Source organism: Apteryx mantelli, chromosome 3 (assembly GCF_036417845.1).
Source record: "Apteryx mantelli isolate bAptMan1 chromosome 3, bAptMan1.hap1, whole genome shotgun sequence".
Lineage (NCBI taxonomy): Eukaryota > Metazoa > Chordata > Aves > Apterygiformes > Apterygidae > Apteryx > Apteryx mantelli.
Window position 1 is genome coordinate 76329906 of NC_089980.1, and position 20772 is coordinate 76350677.

At 39.4% G+C, this 20772-nt stretch overlaps 1 protein-coding gene across 4 annotated transcripts; it reads left to right on the forward strand.

Annotated features, from left to right (window-relative positions):
- Nucleotides 1-962: 962 nt before the first annotated feature.
- SLC18B1 (solute carrier family 18 member B1) lies at nt 963-20463 on the forward strand. 4 transcript variants are annotated; one of them, XM_067293700.1, is made up of 14 exons: nt 968-1085; nt 2021-2160; nt 3514-3609; nt 5321-5394; nt 6190-6337; nt 9124-9280; nt 10129-10265; nt 14373-14474; nt 15532-15623; nt 16787-16882; nt 17627-17701; nt 19124-19217; nt 19317-19363; nt 19883-20463. In XM_067293700.1, the coding sequence occupies exons 1-14, from the start codon at nt 1040-1042 to the stop codon at nt 19953-19955; spliced, it is 1377 nt and encodes a 458-aa protein (XP_067149801.1). In that variant the 5' UTR covers nt 968-1039; the 3' UTR covers nt 19956-20463. The 4 variants fall into 4 exon arrangements, with proteins under 4 accessions (XP_067149803.1, XP_067149801.1, XP_067149802.1 ...); XM_067293701.1 differs by having other exon boundaries at nt 2024-2160; XM_013959147.2 differs by lacking the exon at nt 968-1085 and adding an exon at nt 1493-1553 and having other exon boundaries at nt 2024-2160.
- Nucleotides 20464-20772: the final 309 nt, after the last annotated feature.

The window sequence follows — 20772 nt, forward strand, 5'->3', positions numbered from 1 at the left end:
AGAGTGCAAAACTTGGCCAAAGTGGTTATGTTTCTAGGATATGTAATCAGGCCAGTTAGTTGTACCAAAGCATAGTCCCTAGTACCAATCCCTTCTTCATTGTCAAAGCTTCATTTAGCTGCACAGAAGTGGCAAGTACCTCCTGAGTCATCAGCCCCAGCTCCCTACTGTCCATAGCAATCACAGTAACATAATATCCATAAACTGGTTTAGCCTGTACTTAGGATTTATACTTCCATTGTGAGGCTTTTCTAGAATTTGTATTGCTCTGCTTGCTGCAAACATCTTTCTAATGTCAAAGTTAAGTTTACTCATAACCAGCAAATGCCCACTTGTTCCTGTGACAGCTTTTCCTGCTGCCTCCTCTGTTATCTTTACCTGTAAGCTGTACTTGTAAGCCGCTGTACCTACAGCACATGAGCCTCATTTCTTGTTTTGCCAGGCCCAGTAAGCAAATAATGAATTCAACTAAGCCAGATGTGAAGTATATATTGGGAGCTAACTGGTTGTTATCAGATTGTTATACCATCACCTGTGTGAGTGACAGTACCCTTCCTGCACACGTGAGTTTGGAAGCACATTTCAGTTCAAGTATACTTATTTCCAGAAATGGCTGAAATTTCTGAAAATTCCACCCTTGAATGCAGCTATCACGATGAGGAGTTCGGCTCTTCCTCGTTCATACTTTGCTTTCCTGCCCTACCTTCCCGGGAACGGTCGCTCGCGGTACTCTCCCTGTCAGGGCTGGCAGTCCCCGCACAGGGACACGAAAAGCCCAACGGCAGCCCAAACCCGCCGCAGCATCCCAGAGGTCCCCCGCTGCCGGATCGCCGGGCGGCCCCGCGCCGGCACTCTGCCCGCTGCCGGGCGGGGCGCGGGGGCGGCTGCGCGGGGCGGCTGCGCGGGCGCGGGCGCGGCCCGAGCATGCTCAGTGTCGGCGGCGGCCCGGCCGGGACCGTGGCCGGGGCGGCGGGGCGCTGCGGGCATCGCGCGGGGTCGGCGCGGCGCGGCGGGAGGGAGGGAACCCGGCGCGTCCCCCATGGGGAGCCAGGCGACGGACGCCGCGGAGGTCACGGCAGCCCCAGGTGGGAGCGGCGGGGCTCCCGCTTTCCTGCCTCCTCCGCCGTGCTCGGGCCCCGCGGCCGTCGGGCGCCCCGGCGGCGGCCGGCGCTGCGGCGGGGCAGCGCGGCGGGGCCCCGCCAGCGGCGGGGGGGGTGAGCGCGGTGCTGTGGCGAATCCCCGGGGGGAGGGAGGAGGGGGAGCCCCTTCGCCCCTCGTTTTCCTTCTGGAAGCTGCTTGTAGGAAGGGGAGCGTTTTGGGAAGCCAGCTAAAGCGCGCGGGGTTTAACAGACCGCTAGTGCGGGGAGAATCAAGCCTGCGGCTGTGCTAAGGGCTGAGCGATTGCAGGAAAAGCAATCTGTAAGTATGAAAGCAGTCGACTGGAAACCCCCGTAGGACTAGATCTGGCTTGAACAGAAGTCGAAGAATCCTGACCCGTTATGTCTTAATGCGTTTTATTTGTGAAATTACTATAGTCTGCACTGTAAAACAAGGTATGTGAGCAAGAAGTGAGCAGCAAGTTTCTCTCTGATGTTTTATTACATAATAGGGCATGTTACAGAGCAGGGTTCAGGTGCTGAGAGAGTCCACCATGGGTTATGATTCACTGGGGTTATGTGTGCTAATGTGCTGGGAGTGCAGCTTAAGCTCTTGCAAAGCACATACACTTTCAGTGAAGCCTGAGGGTGGCCTGCAGGGTTACAGAGATGTATTGAAGCAAGTTTCAGGGCTGGAAATGACTCCCCATTTATACAGTGTTTTAGTACTATATTGAGAAGGTGGAATTTTTGTGGCAAAATTTGCATGCCTAAACTTAGGAAAAAAGTAGTATACTTTGACTTAATTCCAAGGTCCGGGAAAGTAGAAGTCCTGTATAAATATTTATTTTCAAACATGGTTTGTAAATTGTGCCTCCCTTTGTCAGATTGTAATATAAGCTTGTTGTTGTTGTTGTTTTAAGAAGATGGCATGCCAGAAGTGCTTGGTGAAGAATCAGGAAGATTTACCAGAGAACAGCTATTTACAATGGTTGCAACAGCTTCTATCAACTTCAGTTCAATGATATGCTATTCAATTCTGGGACCCTTTTTCCCTGCAGAGGTAAACCAACAATTTAACCAGCTGCTCTTAAGCTGTTTTTTGTATGTTGAAACTTTTTAAAAGATCTTGAGCATCATAGGACTTTTGTGGCCGTGTGTGAGCTCTGAGTTACACTTTTCATTTGTGGGAATTCATAGCAAGAGACTGATGCTGGCTAAAATACCATAGAGCGTATGTAACAGTGACCTGGATCCTGTCTATAAACTAATTTCATCTTCCCTGTGGCTGCAGAGGAGACAGGAGACTAATGATAAGGCAAAGTCTGCTTGCTTGGCTTCAGGTGTGTTCAGACTTTCTGATAAGGCTTCAGTTCAGCAGTTGTTTCCTGCTGTCACTTGTATAGGTGTAGCTTCCACACAATCTTAAGTCCATGAAATGGGTCTCCAACCTGATATCTAGTCCTTAGTATGAAAAATGTCAGATTACTTTGGATTATATGGACAGGACAAATGAGAGATAGAAGGAAAAATGTGTGCCTGGAGAAGTAAAATGTTTTTTTTTGCCCTGTGTTGCATAGTAGTTTGGTGGTAGAGCTGAGATTAAAACTCTAGCCATGTCCTGACTTGCACTGCAGTGCCTTAGCCACTCACTGACTGTTTTTCTTTATACATACCCACTTGTTAGCTCATGTTGGCTGTCTTTCACTGTGTTAAACTTACTGGCCTGGCGGAAAATGGCAGTTATGGCACTTTCCTGGTGGAAAAAAAAAATCTCTCATTGTATTGAGTGAATGCAATGCTTAAATAAGGATGGAACATAAATTGTCACAGTGCCTTTGTAGGAGAAGTCCATTTTTTTCAAGGCCAGGTTGTTCCCAATTATTCAACCTCTACCAGAAAAATCTGAAGATTGTTTTTCTCTGAATATTCCAGTGCACTGTCTCAGGAATGTACTTTTCCACTGAAGTGCTTTCAGTTGGACAGGTCAATAATTTGCCTGGTGTTTGTTATGGGGAGATGTGATACAATGAAGATAACAAGCTTTTCTGTTTGCTACCTTCCCACCGTGTGAGGGATCAAATCTCGCTGGCTCCACTTGCGCACCAGCTTAAGGGATCTGTGTAAAGTCTGGTCACCTGTTCAGTAGTACAGCAAACAGCCTGGAATTTCCATTTCATTGCAGAATGAACATTGCTTTTTCCTTCATTAACTATAATTTAAATAGAGGAACAAGATATCTTTAAATTGTTGTGTTATTACCTTATCAGCCTCTATTCTCTTTGAGAAAGAAAATAGTTTTGTAACTGAACTGATGGAGAATAAAAAAAAAATTAGTGCAAGGCTTAAATGTTATTTGCCTCAAGAGTTTGCTTCCATCTTTACTAAGTTGTAATCTTTTTTTCTCCCTCTACAGGCAGAAAAAAAAGGTGCCAGTAACACAATTGTGGGCATGATTTTTGGATGTTTTGCTTTATTCAATTTCTTGACTTCTTTAATCTTGGGAAATTATGTAAGTAAAATTCAAGCTGTAGCTTATTTCTGTGATGACACAGGTTGATACATGAAGATAGTTCTCTAAGGCAGAGAAGAGAGGTGTCTCTTCAGTAGTGCCTTTGAAGGCTTGTCTGTATAGTAAGTGGAGTCTGGCTAGTCAGTCTGAATGGAGCTAAATTTTGTCAGTACAATTTAAAAATTACTCTTCACTACAATTCTTGAAGATAGGATAAGGTGGCCAACGCATCTCTGGTTTGCTCCTCTGATTAATTATTTTGTTTGCTTCAGAATAATCTGCTCATTAATTCTTTCTTTTACCTCCTTTTCCTCCTAACCTACCTTTCTCCACCCATTTTTTATTTATTGCACTTATTAATTCTGTTTGCCTTTGCCTATTTTATAAGGGCTTATTTTTTTTCTTTAGTCTGCTGCATCCATTCTTCTTTTCTGATATGTTGCCTTTTCATAACACTTTCTCCTATTACAACTCTCTGCTCCTTAACTCCTTTTCCCCTTCCTCTTCATTGTACCTCAGTATGAGGTAAATGTCTCCATTTCTTGCAACTTAATTTCTCACACAGATTCAGAATTTTTTTTCTTGCTGGGGAAATTACAAATAAATTACGTAACAGTTTATATATTCATATGCTGAAGTACCGCTGTTAGGTCTATCCAAGGAAGTACTGCTGCTGAATCATACCCTAAGTTGGGGCTTCTGCAATTTCACCATCTTCTGTTTCTTTGGCTGTGCAGTCTCTCCTCTGACCCATGGTGAATGATTTTCTTCTGGGGATAAGGTGGCTCGTCAAAATGTCACACAAGTGCTTTTGGTCAGTCCAACCTAGGTGCCTGTGATGGCCTTCAGCTATGGCACAGACCTCACCAAGTACTTTGTAGATGGGAGGGAGCCGTCTTCACTGAAGGCACTGAAATGAGCAAGCCTTTATCCATAGAGGTGCACGGTCCATCACTCAGAAATCATGAGGATTTCACTGAAACTCAACAAAATACTGGACTTTGCCCAGGCCTGAACAAGGCAAACAGGCTGAAATGTCTGCTTTCCTTAGGGGAAGTTATACTATGGAATTAGAAGCTCAGACATACTCTGTTATTGGATTGAGTTAGCCTTATGGCATGCCTTTCGTCATCCGTCACCCAAGTGATAGAGTCTAAAATCAATGAAGATGAGGTCTCTTTTTCTGGTAATTTTGAGACTGGGGAAGGCTGGAGTTACCATGTTTCCTATCCCAAAGCTTTGTGGTATTAAAGTTCATGGTAAAATTGCTTTTGAACCAGCTTCCATTGACTCTTTTCTGAGGAAGTCTCTTCAGCTTCTCTTCTGCTGTAAATGTGGTGGGTTCTTTATTGCTGACTTGGCGTCACTGACAATACTGGAGGGGTCTGTAATACTTTGTGTGATTGTTTGTAATGATGAATGTTGCTGTAATCTGCTGCTGTACAGAAGCTGCAGCAAACAGCAGTGAAATAGTTAACTGCACCAATGTCCTACCATTCTGAAAACTGGGTTAAGTCACTTAACCATTTAGAATATTTTTAGGTTCAGTATTGTATGAAGGCTCACAGGCAGGAGCAGTTTCTCCAGATCTGTTAGTTATGTTTTCTGTGAAATGCCCATAATGTTTTGATTTCTTAACAGTAATGTAATTTGAAATATTTTTGATTTAGTTTTGAAATAATAACATATAAAAATGATACTTAATTTACAGCTTACACAAATTGGAGCAAAATTCATGTTTGTGGCAGGGATGTTTGTTTCTGGATGTGTTACAATTCTGTTTGGGTGAGTAATTTGGGGGTTTTGTTGCATTTTTATTTTTATTTATTTTATTTATTATTTATTTTCATTCATATGAAAAGGTGTTCACAAAACAAAACTGGAAACTCGTGGGCATCTTTTAGGTGTTGGATAGGTCACTTAACTTTTTTGCATCTTTACTTTTTATCTCTCCCTTGTAAAGCAGAATGAGCACTTCTCTTTCAGTAGATTTCCAGGCTAGTTTAGTACCTGGAAAGCAAAGGATGAAGGTCCTATATATGTAAATAACTACCTTAGTTAATGGCAAGAATTTTGTTAAAGTGCAGCAATAAGGGAACTATTTATGCACGATATTTTAATTATTCCTTTCTTTAAAAAATTATTGATTGCAAATGAGAAGATTTGTCTGGCAGCCAGTGAGAGTAAGCTGCTCATTTTAGCAAAATAAAAGTTTTATTAAAAATAAAAGAAGCTCTTGTTAGGTAGTTTTAACTTGTTACATCAGGCTCCTCACATAGTTACTTGGAAAAGCTATGAAATACAGCAGAAGGCATTGGAGTTTTTCACAGCTTAGGAGGGTACTACCCTTGTCCCTTGCCCTTTCCACCACCAAAGAAAGGGGAAAGGAGAAAACTGTCAAAAATAATTTGAGAGAGGTTGAATGACTTTACCAATGCGATTCCAAAAGATGTAGCAATAGATGGCATTGAGACTCTTGTAACTGTGTCCTTTAACTAAGAAGAAGTGCTGTTGCAGAAGTCTTTAGCAGATGACTTGTTGCATCTTAAGAATGCATATTAAGAACTTACTCTTTTTCAGAATGCTGGACAAAGTGCCCAGTGGAACAGTGTTCATCAGTTTGTGCTTTTTAGTAAGAGCAATGGATGCAATGGGTTTTGCAGCAGCAATGACAGCATCATTTTCAATCCTTGCGAAGGCATTCCCCAATAATATAGCTACTGTCATGGTAAGTGCAAAAACCAATATTATAACTGAGTACCCACAACACAGTGAATTTACCTGTAGGCAGCCTAAAACCAGTAGAATAAAATTTACTCTCTCATATTCAGGTGTATTTGAAATAGTCATGTAAGGTTCATTCATAATCTAGAATCACAATTCTAGAACAAGTTTAATCTTACCATAATTTCAATTAAATATAGATAATCAAGCAGTATGTATTAGTTGCTTAAATTTTGAAGACAGCTCACTGAACTGATGGTAGTAGTAATCTCTTCAGTTGAAACCAGATTGTTAAAATGATAATGCAGCTTTTAATAACTATTTCCACATGGATGGTAGGAATATTCATGACTCCAATTTATTCAATAAATTTGAATAATTCATTCAAATAGTGTTGATTTAAACGAATGAGAGATACAAAACTGGAAACAACTTTGGTTTTGTTCTCCTTGCATAATCTATTGATAAGTGCGGTAAGATATTGATAAGATATGACAAGAGGAGAGCTAGAACTTCTTGAAATCTGAAGAGCTCTGTGGTCATCAGTGATTCAGACCAGTTAGAGATTACCTTTATTTAATTGTTTTTTTACTATTGGGGGAAAAAATGCTTTATATTTAATAAAATACTGCTTTTACTGTCTGCTCTTTAATTCTAGTTTCAATCCAAATACAGACTGACAGAAATAATTGGGTTAAACTTTAATTAGTGAATAAATGTTAAGAACATCCTTTAGAATATTTAATAAAATTGAGAAAGTTGGTGCTTTTATTACGATTCTTGTTAAGCCATATAGTTGCTTCTATAAATGTATATACAAATAATTGATATTAAAAAACTACTAAATTGTATCAGCAACAAGGAACTGGCATTTTCTTTGAAAAGCAGGTAATACATAGTAATCATGCTTTGGATTTATTCAGTCAATAATGTTAAGGTCTCCTGTTTGCAAATTTTAAAATGTAATTTAAATAAATAAACGAAGTAACCTCAACTTAAAGGAGCCTACCTGGAGATAAAAGACGTCTACAGTTGTCTGTCTTGCCATCAGACCTAAAGAAAAAAAAATTGCCTGAAACACTAATGGCAGCAGAATAAAAATGATGCATTGCTGAAAACAGTAAGTGGTAGTGTAAGTCACCTCAAGAACACAATTATAAATATAACACAGCCATGGCTTGATACCTGCCTTTGCTTAACTGTCAGAAGACTTGCTGAGAACTTTTTAAATGTTAATCTGTCTGCCTTATCATATACCATGATAGCATGTTCTGCCTAAGAATAAAACCTCTTCAAATTCATCCATGTAAACTTACTGTCCTTAAGTTTCATGCCTTCAAAATGAACATGATGAAGAGCTCTTCTTGCTATTGTATTTAGGTGCCCTTATGGTGGTTGCAAAAGCAGTAGGCAGAAAGAAAAGCTGGCTAGTTTATCCTAGGATGCACCTTGATTTAAATAAAGCCTGAAGGAATGAATGAGGAATTTTAGCCTTGCTTCCTGTTGCCCTTCTTGATATTGCTAGAAACTAAAAAGTGCTTTTCCTCTCCTTACCCTTTTGGTACCAACTTTCAGCCCACTTTTTACCCATTGGATGCCCTAGAGAACGCATAGGGGAGTTATTAAGTGTCGGTATGTCAGCCTTTTTGAAGTGAGAAGTCCAGCATCTGTCAATGTTGTCCTTCTATTAGAGGGAGTATAGAACTGCAAAATGTAAGCAGTATCACTCTTCATATAATATCATGTACACCCTGATGTGTACTAATCCAGTGCCTTATCCCCCCAAAATGGATTTGTTAATTCAGTAGGACTGAATGATACATAGCCTGATTTTAAGTTGGAGTCTCCTCAAGCATAAATATTTTAGTCCCAGAGCAACAGAAGTAAAAGCATAATTTGGATGCAGTTTGGATCCTCCACTCCAGAGGTATTTGTCTTTTCTGGCTTGTATTAGTAAAGTTAAAGCCAAATAATTTGCTTGTGTAGATGAAACTCTATGATCTTTGCAAGTCCCAGAAGTTATCAAAAGTTTAACTATAAGTAACTCTTTTGACCAACTGTTACTTGTTGCAAGGGTTGGTCTATGCATTGATTAATGAAATGTTGAGGCAAGTATTAAGTGTTGACTATGGTGTTGTAATGCAAGGAGATTTAAATGCAACTGTATTACTGTCTTTTTTTTTTTTTTTAATTAAAATCTGATAAAAGAAGTAAGATTTTTTTTGTCCATAACTTAAGCTGAGTTTTCCCCAGTGCAATTTCAGTGTTACTCTCTACCCACAGTCACTAAATCCAAACAGTTGGTTATGGAGGGAAGGCTTTAACTTGAGACATCTAACTCATCCTACAAGATGAGATGCATCCAGGTAGGCTTGTCTGAGTCTTCCCCCTCGGGCTGTAATGTAACTTTGCATGTGGGAGAAATGATCACTTCAGCCTGAGTTGTCCTGTGGATGCTGTCTGTCAGTAAAGCAATCGTCTTGTCTCAGGAGTTAGACACATTTGGTGGCAGCTGAGTGGCTAACACTGCAATGAATTCAAATAGAAGTGGTTCTCTGTAATGAAGCAAAAGAGGTAATAGCTGTTACCCAGACAACTGTAAAATTCCTTTTGCTAACCCCCTTTGTAAAGGTCTCTACTGGCTGTTATTCCCCTTAGTGATGAAGTTTCTCTTTTTTCTAGCCTGACTACATTGTACTGCTCCTCAGAGAAGTGGTTAGCTTTTTATTGTTATATTGGAATTTCTTAGCAAACTGACTTTTTCTATTTGTTTTCTTTCTCATCCTTTAGGGCAGCCTTGAAATTTTTACAGGGCTTGGACTGGTGCTGGGTCCACCTTTAGGTGGCTTTTTATATCAATCATTTGGTTATGAGATCCCTTTCATTACACTGGGATGTCTAGTGTTGGTCTTGGTGCCTGTGAATATGTGCCTATTACCAAAATACGGTAAGCTTCCTTCTTCCTGACTCCTCTGGTTCATCCGCTTGAGACAAATGGCTAAACTAAACCTTAATTTCGCATGTATATAAATGTCCATTAGAAAAACATCAACTTCTGGAATCTGATCCAGCTCAGAGGGCAGAGCTCCAGCTAAATTAATTTGTGCTCTTGATCAGGCCAATATTTTAATGCTAACTAAAACTAATGCATGCAGATTGCCTAGAATGAATCCAACCTCTTATGTTCATTTCTGAAAACACTAAGCTCTCTGTATAGAAATGAACTGAGATATATTTTTGTTTCATTGTGTCTCCTTAGCTTCAGGGCTTTTAAAGGATCAGTTGTATCTGCTTAGTATCAGCTTATCATTGTAGCTAGTTGAAGAAAGGCTGGAGATATGTTTAGCCTGGAACAAGAGAACTTGACATATTTGAGGGGTTAATGCTGGGATACCCCGCCTCCCCCCCCCCCCCCGAATTACAGGGAGAGCAAAGGGGGCTATTTATACTGTGTGGTGCAAGATCTGGTTAACATGAATGGATGTTAAAGTTAATAAGCAGAGGTTTTAACTGTAATGCTTCAGGTTATCTAAATTTTCCTAAATTTTAGATAGTGCTGTTTGGAACAATGGTAGCTTAAAAATAAGTCTTTGTGCAAGATGATAATTATCAGGTTACAACTGCATAACAGTCCAGTATTGGCTTCCATTTGCTTGTTAGATAACAAGCTTAATAGGGCTATAAAAGGGAAAATACTGTTTTTTGTTTTTATTTTTAGGGGCAAAACAGGAAAATGACTCATAAGCTTATGCTATGAAAAAGAATGCAACTTTCCCCCTTTTTCTTTTGAGACAGATTCAATCCCTAGCAAGGACTCCTTTTGGAAGCTCATTCTTCTGCCAAAAGTCTTGCTTCTCTGTCTTACTATATTTTCTCTAAGTGCATGCTTGGGCTTTTTGGATCCCACAATGTCTCTGTTTATCCTAAAGAAGGTAAGTCGTCTTAACATGCAAGAGAGTAGTGACTTCCTAAATAGTGGATAATTGGTTATAAATCTAGTTTAAATACTGTAAACAATATTAAACCTTATCCAAATCCACTAGTTTTAGTTTGCTTTTAATAATTTGATTTCCGCAGTACTGACAAATCACAGTTCCCATTTACAGGCATACCTCAGATGTTGCGGGTTCGGTTCCAGACCACCACAATAAAGCGAATATCGCAATAAAGCAAATATCGCAATAAAGCGAATATCGCAATAAAGCGAGTCACACAGATTTTTTGGTTTCCCAGTGCATATAAAAGTTATGTTTACGCTATACTGTAGTCTATTAAGTGTGCAATAGGATTATGTCTAAAAAACAATGTACATACCATAATTAAAAAATACTTTATTGCTAAAAAATGCTAACCATCATCTGAGCCTTCAGCTAGTCATAATCTTTTTGTTGATGGAGGGTCTTGCCTCAGTGTTGATGGCTGCTGACTGATCAGGGTGGTGGTTGCTGAAGGTTGGGGTGGCTGTGGCAACTTCTTAAAATAAGACAGCAATGAAGTTTGCCATATCGATTGACCCTTCCTTTCACGAAGGAAGCATGTAGCATGTGATGCTTTTTGATAGCATTTTACCCACAATAGAACTTCTTTCAAAATTGGAGTCAATCCTCTCAAACCTTGCCTCTGCTTTATCAATTAAGTTTATGTGATATTCTAAATTCTTTGTTACCATTTCAACAATGTTCACAGCATCTTCACCGGGAGTAGACTCCATCTCAAGAAACCACTTTCTTTGCTCATCCATAAGAAGCAACTTCTCATCCGTTAAAGTTTTATGATGAGATTGCAGCAATTCAGTCACATCTTCAGGCTCCACTTCTCATTCTCGTTCTCCTGCTGTTTCCACCACATCTGCAGTTACTTCCTCCACTGAAATCTTGAACCCCTCAAAGTCATCCACGAGGGCTGGAATCAACTTCTTCCAAACTCCTGTTAATGTTGATATTTTGACCTCCTCCCATGAATCACGAGTGTTCTTAATGGCATCTAGAATGGTGAATCCTTTCCAGAAGGTTTTCAATTTAATTTGCTCAGATTCATCAGAGCAATCACTGTCTATGGCAGCTATAGCCTTACGAAAAGTATTTCTTCAATAATAAGACTTGAAAGTTGAAATTACTCCATGGGCTGCAGAATGGATGTTGTGTTAGCAGGCATGAAAACAACATTAATCTCGTTGTACATCTCCATCAGAGCTCTTGGGTGACCAGGTGCATTGTCAATGAGTGTTAATATTTTGAAAGGAATCTTTTTTTCTGAGCAGTAGGTCTCAACAGTGGGCTTAAAATATTCAGTAAACCATGTTGTAAACAGATGTGCTGTCCTCCAGGCTTTGTTGTTCCATTTATAGAGCACAGGCAGAGTAGATTTAGCATAATTCTTAAGGGCTTTAGGATTTTCAGAATGGTAAATGAGCTTCAGCTTAAAGCCACCAGCTGCATTAGCCCCTAACAAGAGAGTCAGCCTGTCCTTTGAAGCTTTGAAGCCAGGCATTGACTTCTCCTTTCTAGCTATGAAAGTCCTAGATGGCATCTTCTTCCAATAGAAGGCTGTTTCGACTACACTGAAAATCTGTTGGTTAGTGTAGCCACGTTCATCAAGTATCTTAGCTAGATCTTCCGGAGAACTTGCTGCAGCTTCTACATCAGCACTTGCTGCTTCACCTTGCACTTTTATGTTATGGAAATGGCTTCTTTCCCTAAACCTCATGAACCAACCTCTGCTAGCTTCAAACTTTTCTTCTGCAGCTTCCTTACCTCTCTCAGCCTTCAGAGAACTGAAGAGAGTTCGGGCCTTGCTCTAGAGGAGACTTTGGCTTAAGGGAATGTTGTGACTGGTTTGATCTTCTAGCCAGACCACTCAAACTTTCTCCATATCAGCAATAAGGCTGTTTTGCTTTCTTATCATTCGTGTGTTCACTGGAGTAGCACTTATAATTTCCTTCAAGAACTTTTCCTTTGCATTTGCAACTTGGCTGTTTGGCACAAGAGGCCCAGCTTTCAGCTTCTCTTGGCTTTTGATATGCCTTCCTCACTAAGCTTCATCATTTCTAGCTTTTGATTTCAAGTGAGGAACGTGTGACTCTTCCTTTCCCTTGAACACTTAGAGGCCATTGCAGGGTTATTAATTGCCCTAATTTCAATATTGTTGTGTCTCAGGGAATAGGGAGGCCTGAGGAGAGGGAGAGAAACGGGGGAACGGCCGGTCGGTGGAGCAGTCAGAACACACACAACACTTATCGATTAAGTTTGCTGTCTTATATGGGTGCAGTTCGTGGCACCCCAAAACAATTACAATAGTAACATCAAAGATCACTGATCACAGATCACCATAACAGATATAATAATAATGAAAAGGTTTGAAATATTGTGAGAATTACCAAATGTGACACAGAGACACGAAGTGAGCACATGCTGTTGGAAAAATGGTGCTGATAGACTTGCTCGACACAGGGTTGCCACAAACCTTCAATTTGTAAAAAAAAAAAAAAAAAAAAAAAAAACACCACGCAATATCTGCGAAGCGCAAAAGTGAAGTGCAATAAAATGAGGTATGCCTGTACTTCATCTGTTGATGCGAGGTGTCAGTACCTCTGAAAATGAAGAAGTCTAGGGCCTTTAAAATCTATATTTTTTCCAGTTAATTGGCTTTCAACTGCAGAGTCCCTTCTCTGAACAGGCACAGCAACTGATTTTGTAAACTGGGACTTTTCCTTCTTTATGAAAGTAAATTCTGTAAAATTGCAACAGTTACTAACAATGTTGTATCTGTAGATGGGGACATTTATTTGGGGGGATATGATGTCACTGCTTTGCCATCTCTTAAAGCAATGGCAATATTAAACTGATTGCAACTATGTAGCCTGCTGGCTGACTTTTTTCACTCATTAGAAGGCAAATGCTCCCCCACCACCACCACCACCACCACCAATGTCCACAGTATTTAAGATAATGAATTTGAAGTAAGCAGTTCTGTTACAGCTTGAAGTCAGGTAATGATTTTTGAATGGTTTATTTTTTAGTAGCTTGTCTAGGGAATAGCATTTCACAGGTTGTAGTGCTACTGTTATATTTTTTCCTCTCTAGTCCAGCATTTAGAGCACTCATCCAGGATAGAGGAGACTTGGAGCTAACCTGTTCCATCACTGGAGATGTAAATGTATGTTTTGACCATCCAGGCAGGGTCTGTAACTATCCTGCTGTAGAATATTCTGCACTTGTGTAGCTCTTCTGCTTTCTCTCTGCTTTGCACTAGCAGACACTCACTGTAAAAGGACTGTAGCCTTGGTGAGTGTTTTAACCACTAAATTAGTTATTATCATGTTCTTGCATATGGCAAGAAAATAATGAATATTTATATAGTCCATGCCACATGAAACACCTTGGAATACCTTATAATGGGTAGTTAAAACACTCATTTGAGAAGCTAGTAGACTTTTGGTTCATTCTATACTTTGCTTCATTATAGGAAGGTGACTCTACATTAGGAAACTGTAGACCTCAGGGTACTTGTAAAAAGCCTCTTATTCATTCTAGTAAAAATCCTCCTCTGGTTGAAAAGCCCAAGTTGTGTTTTGTAGTACCACTTGCTTTAAAAATGCACTGATTTACAATGGATGACCACAGTATTTATGCTTTTCAAAGTGAAAGTAAAACTGATGTTTGGAGACGCTGAGGCTAAATCCACCTAAATTTCTGTGTCTGAAATGTCTCTTTCAAATATGCCAGATATCGATGTTAGAATCCAGTGTGCTGGCCTAGGGACCAAGCTCAGTGTTACACTTAAGATTATTTAGGCTTGATTTGCATACAGTCATGTCAGCCCTTGTCACTTCACGCTAAGACATGGAAGTGGAAGAAGGCTGGAGCTTTGCTGATGACTTCAAATACTTCACAAACCTCTGTATGACACAATAAAACCCAATACTAAAAATTGTGCATGGATTTCAGCAGTTTGACCTAAAATACAATTCTCAGATTGTCCTTCAATAAATGTTGCATATGCGTTTTTAGATTTTTTTTTTTCTTTCTTTCTTTTCATAGTTCAAACTCCCAGCTGGTTATGTGGGCTTAGTATTTCTAGGTTTGGCACTCTCGTATTCCCTGTCTTCTCCCCTCCTCGGACTCTTAAGTGACAAGCTGCCAGTGAGTACTGTCCTGTTGTTTGTGTAGTATTATTAAAGCACTGTGTATATATATATATATATATATATATATATATATATATATATAGTTAATACTGGAGAACTTTTGATATTGAAACAATAGATGTAGGAGCAGTACTGTAAAGGGATGTCTTTCAGCACCTTGCACGTGCACTGAATCCTGTCAGTTGAAAGGTGTCCTGTGCAGGGTTCATATATTTAAGAATATAAGAAAGTCCAAAATCATAAAAGACAGTGGACAAGTATCCTGTAGTTGAAATACATTGAACTTATCTGGTAGACTAAACATAGTCCACTTTCCAGCCAATATGGAAAGTGATAAAACTCATCAGATTTATGTTTTTTTCTACCCCTCTAATTTTATCAACTTTTGGGAAAAAGAAGCCAGCTGTATTGACTTCTATCTCTTAATAAATGTATTATCAGAATTATTTGTGTATCAGCACACCTATTGGCTATGGCAGGAGAGCTGGCCTTTCATAGCTGGTTCTCTAGCTCTGTTTAACTGCAGCATAGGAATCAACTTTGAGCTGTATATCTAATGCTGCCTTGTTGACAGCCACTGCTGACTGATCAAAGACACAAAACAGCCTAGATTTTGCATGATTGGCATGAATGGCAGTGCCAGTTTTCTGATGCTTTTTTTCCCCAGCACAGACTAATAGTGGCCTTTGACCATACGTTATAATTACATGCAATGCTATATGGTGTTTCTTATCTTAAGGAAGAGTAAGACCTAAAACATTTTGCTAGCGGAACAGTATCCCTCCTTACTCAGCATCCTGAAGAAATTTCTGTATTAAGCAGCTCCTGCCAGAGATTGCATTTGCGGCAAGGAAAGATGAATTCAGTGTTTCTTGCTGGTGTTCAAAACTTACAGAGAAATTTTGAATCCCTAGCTGGTGTGTAATGGTGGTCTCTATAGGAGCAATACTGTTTAGAAGATGAAGATTTAGAAAAAAGGATTAGGAAAGGTGAAATGGTTACATTACAAATTCACATCTTTAAACTACGTACCTTTTTCTTCTCTTTCACAGTACCTCAGGAAATGGCTGCTGGTCTCTGGAGGCTTAATAACAGCAGTGTGCTTTTTCATGTTAGGACCTGCTCCTGTACTGCACATTGAAAGGTAGAGGATTGCTTCTTCTTGAAACTTCTTGAACCATCTCCATAGTTATATATGTCCACAAATCTATAGTTAGCACCTCTGACCATGAAAAAGCAATATTTCTTTGTCTCAAACATGAGGCTATGAATGTACATCAGTAGAAGCATCTGAAAACTGAGGTGTGGCTAAAATAGAAGAGAAATTACAGCTTCTTAAAATGGACCTTTTTCTTTATTTTTTATTATTGTATTTGTTCATGTTAATATGTGTACAGTGGGAAGAGTGCTGCTTTTTATTTTCCTTTCCTCCCAATTCTGTGGCATTTCCAGTGCAGTAAAACAAAGTCCTCTTTCTGTCTTATTTTTATAATCTCAGTTTCATCAAAGTTTATCAACTATGGGTTTTGTGTGCATGGCTGTGCAGCACTGTTCAGTTTTCTCTCTCCCTATGTAGATTACATAGGAGATTACATTTTCCCTGAGGAAAATGCCAGGATATAGCTTTGATTTCAACTAGCTGAATAGAGACAATGTCCGTCTTACCTGAACATTGCATTGCCATGTTAATTCACAACAAAACAGTTTCTGCTACATTTACAAAACAGCTGTAGAATCCTTTTGTCCTGGGTTATATACTCTGTTAAAGTTGGTGATAGACTTGCTAATGTGTAGAATTGGTCAACTCTTTCTTCCCAGGCTCACACTTTTTAAAGAAGATAATACATTTCAAACTGAGCTGGTGAGAAAAAGAAATCAGTAAAATCTTCAACAGTGTCTTCTTTATCTAAATCTTTTGGGGCATAATATGTTAGGCTACAAAACTTCCCCTGCAAAATCCTTCACTCGTGCAACAAACCAAGTCTGGAGTTTGAACATATGTATTGTTGAATTAAGCTCATTTGCTGACTGTTTCTGTGCATGCTCCTCATAAGCTGAACTTCATTTAATAAGGAAATATTTGACTCAAGCACAGAATCTTAAAAATTATTTTACAAAAACGTTTTTACATGGAGAGTTTTATTTTCCAGTCCTAGTGTTCATTTAAAATAGAGTTCATTTTGGCTTCAAGAAACCTAGTTTTCTGGTCAGTCATGGAGAGCTGATACAGCAGCCTTCAGTCAAATGGTATGCTGATTTGAAAAAGATTCTTAAACAATTAACTACTTTTAAGTGCCTCTTTTGCAGTCAGCTGTGGATGTTTGTCCTAGTGCTGGTTTGGATTGGCTTTTCCCTTGGCATGAGTGCTATCCCAGTATTTCCAGAGATACTGCATTGTGCGTAGTAAGTTATTTTGTCCAACATATCTTTCATGTTACCTTTCATAGTAGAGAACTCAAGTTACACCATATTTTTAGGAGTGAATGTTAAGTGGATTTTTGGTATGGCTTTTTTCCCCTTTTGAGACAAAGGTAGCGAGTAATACTTAAAAGCTTACACTACTTTTTGTCCTATTTTTTTTTGATTGACCACCTCAATAAGACTCCGTCATTATGTTCCCAAATACAATTTTGTGTGTACCTGTGTGCTATAAGCGCTCTGAAGTTCAGCTCATTTTGGTTCTTATAGTAAGGGGCAACCTTGGTGCAGTTTCATATACATGGGATTTATTTCAGCTTCTTAGGAAGATTGATAGCCAGCAATTTTCGCTGGATTTTCAGGATGCATTGGCATTAACAACTGCACCTACAGGAGTCATACTTGCTCAAAGTACAAGGTCTGTGATATGGCTTGTCAGTAATGACCTAAGATGGTCTTAGTTTACTCTGTATTAGAGTGAATTCCTCTTAAAACAAGATCTTTCCTTCTTAAAATCCATCTGTCATTGTTTTACACTTGACATATGACATATGGGGAATGAGTGATGCTGTGATAAACAGACATGACTCTGCTGTACATTCTTGCTTGTTCCTATTTGTCATGTGCAAGTTAAAAGGAGAGGAAAAAAAACTGTCCCTATAGGGAAAGGCTATAGATTGAGATGCAATGCTGTATTACACCTAGTCTAACTGGTCTGTCTTTCTATAGCGAGAATGGATTTGAAGAAGGTCTGAGTCTTTTGGGACTAGTGTCTGGGCTCTTCAGTGCCATGTGGTCCCTCGGGTAGGTAAACAGTCACCTTTGGATAAACTGTTAGTGTTTGGTTGTTCTACACTGTTGTCACATGAAAGCCTGCCACATCACAACTAAAAATCTTCCACTGCGGACATTGTTTTGACTTTGATTCAAAAGGGTCTTACTAAACAGGTGTCTAGTGGACATGTTAAAATGTAACTTGTTGCTCAACAGAGGGAATGGGCTCTGAACTCATCTTCCTTGAAATGTATAGCCCTTCATATCGAAAAACTGCTGTGATTAAGTGGATGTTAGTTCGCCCTTCTGTGTGGTCATTTTTGTTACCACTGAAATCTTTAGTGTTTAATATTTAGACAGATGTTTAATATTTAGAAGATGCTTTACAGAGCTAAGTCCTCCTACATGGAATGAAGTAGACAGCATCTGCTTCTGACTTGCTTCTTTTCCCCCTCTCTGTTTCCACATTTACCTTCTTTTGTCCTGGATAGCTTAGGACATAATCTCTTCTCTTACAGCCCCAGCCATTATTCAAGGTCTATGTTTGCACAGCTTAGCAGAGCATATCTGAACTTCTTCCCCAGTGGTTGTAACAGAAGTGGGTGAAAGATGCTACCAGCAACTCCTTTCAGAGTTGTCACTTAGTGGGGATGGACACAGACCTGCTATTGACAGCCACTTCCAGCATTTTTTATTTTTCAGTCCTTGTAGTCTTCTGTGACTGCTGGTGGGTTTTAATGGTACAAATTTGCACCATTTTGAAAGATAACTGAAGAACTAGCTGTCCTGTTTATCTGGTCTAGGAGTTAGTACAGGTACATGTAGTACAAAGTTACCAAAATGCAATTTTCTGCTGTTACCAAATATGTTCCTCTATCCTTATAGCATTTTGTCCCCAGCTGTAGCAGGTGACCATGTCATGTAATCCCTTTCATAAGGTGACAACCACTGCATAACTTTGAGGACATTTTTACAGAGGTGTGGAGGTTATGTACAGCTCATCCTTGTAGTGACTGCAGTGATGAAAACCATATCTGCCACAGTGTGCCTTCCCCCCGCCTGTATCCATCAGTCTTTTGTCTTGAAGTTTGGAAAGTTTAAATTTGGAGGGATGAGGGTTTAAATTTTCTTGTGGCAGAGATGATCTGTGTAGATACTCTGTTAAAGCATGGTTCTTATGGAGCCTCTAAGCAGTCCTGGATACAGAAAAGAGTGTATTCAGTGCTATGATATGAGCTTCTTCTCCAGCTGAGGTAACTAAGCAGGTTTATTGGAGCCATGGCAAACAAAGAATTCATACTTATTGTGGATTATAGGAAAGGTAGGTCTGTGGAAGACAATCTGTTGACAAAGAATGAACCGATGGAGAGAGGCCACAAGGCACAACATGCTGATAATGTGATCTGTTATTTTTTCTTTGGCATGCCAACACCTCATTTTGATTTGTTGCAGGGCATTCGTAGGTCCCACTCTAGGAGGATTTCTATATGAAAAGCTGGGTTTTGAATGGGCATCAGCCATCCAAGGAGGATGGTCACTGCTAAGTGTAAGTAATCACAATTTTTTGCTTGTTATATCTATTGCAATTATAAGTTATTACATTAGGTCATTATTATTAGGATTGTAATTGACTCTTTCCTCAAAGGGACTCGCAATTGGAATATTCTATATCGTTGAGGCCACAAGGAGGAGGTATGCTGAGATATTTATTCTTTCTTTTACTTACAGCCTTATAAAGCAAATTTTTGAAAGGTGTGCTTTCATTTTTTTACCTCATTACCAACACAGTAATGACAAAATGAGCAGTAAAAATATTGCTTAAATACTTTCTTTGTCTGTATGCTTTATGAAATCCCCACTGAGCTAAACAGAGACCTATACCAAGTAATGCCCGTTCTGTACACAGTACTGGTCCTGCAGCACAGGGCAAGTAGCAGGTCTATGGCATTAAAGAGCAAATGCTACTGATAGTTCCTCCAGGAGGTTGTCTGTGAGCTGTATTGTGTCAGTAGGAATGATAGATTTGAAAGCTATTGCTTGTATGTATGTGCTTGCATGTGTATGCGATATAAGGAAACGAATTCAGTGATCCAAGCAGCTTTTCCCATGTTTCGTCTGGCTTTTATGCTATAATGTTACTATTGTGTAGAAATATCTAGAGAATATTAAACCTGATTCTTCCTCCTCCTTTTATTTTCCCTTTGCAAACAGTTCCAGTTCCAGCCTGCAAAACCCTCCTGATAATAATGAAGAAAGAACTCGTCTATTGGGTAGTGAAACATAGCCAGACATACTTTTGGATTGTCTCTTTACTATTGTGGTTTAACTCAGTCTTGAGATGAGTGGACTTAGAAGTGTTTCATTATTCTCAAGTTAGGATATATGATCTACTAGTGAACAACAAGTTTTACCAAACCAGTGGTTTACTTTAGCTGCATCTCTGTTTTGAAACACTAAACACTGACTGCCTTTCTTTTTGGAAGTGCTCATGTGGATTGGCTGAACTGATGAGTAATTCTCAGACGTCAGCCTGTTTAACCGTGTTCCAAGTACAGTGCACCACTGCATGTGAAGAGGTGTATTTTCAAATGTCTAGCTTTTACACTTGAGTCTGCTCTGGGTTATTCATAGATAAAACTACTGTTTTTACTACCATGTTTTTTTGTATCATTTTTAAAGGAAGATCATAATCCTGTAATATTTCAACTGATAAGATAAAATGTTGAAATGGAATTTGAAATGGCAAAACATTAAGCACAATATTGTTTTCAATAAAACAACTTTTTTCTGAAGTTCTATGAACTTTCTTAGACAAGAAAAGCCTGAAAGACTTTGTGTGTAGCAGTACTTGTATTGTGTGAAAGTGCGCCTGAGAATGGAAGGCAAAGGTAATGAAGAGAATACTGCGTCTACACACAGAACTCATCTTCAGTCCTGGAGGAAATTTGGCATTTGTGTGTGTGTGTGCATGTAGGTATGTACATTATATGTATATTTCGTATTATATGTGAAGGCTCAACTTGGTCTGTGAGAGGTCTGTATTGCTAATAAATGCCAACTAATGCACTAATTGCCTCTGCAACAGAAAGTCTCTCAAAATC

Excerpts from the sequence above, each read along its gene's own strand:
- SLC18B1 (XM_067293700.1), top strand. The coding sequence starts at position 1,040 with ATGGGGAGCCAGGCGACGGACGCCGCGGAGGTCACGGCAGCCCCAG. Across the intron at positions 19,218-19,316 it reads GAGGATGGTCACTGCTAAGT|GGACTCGCAATTGGAATATT; the intron begins GTAAGTAATCAC and ends CTTTCCTCAAAG. Across the intron at positions 19,364-19,882 it reads GTTGAGGCCACAAGGAGGAG|TTCCAGTTCCAGCCTGCAAA; the intron begins GTATGCTGAGAT and ends CTTTGCAAACAG.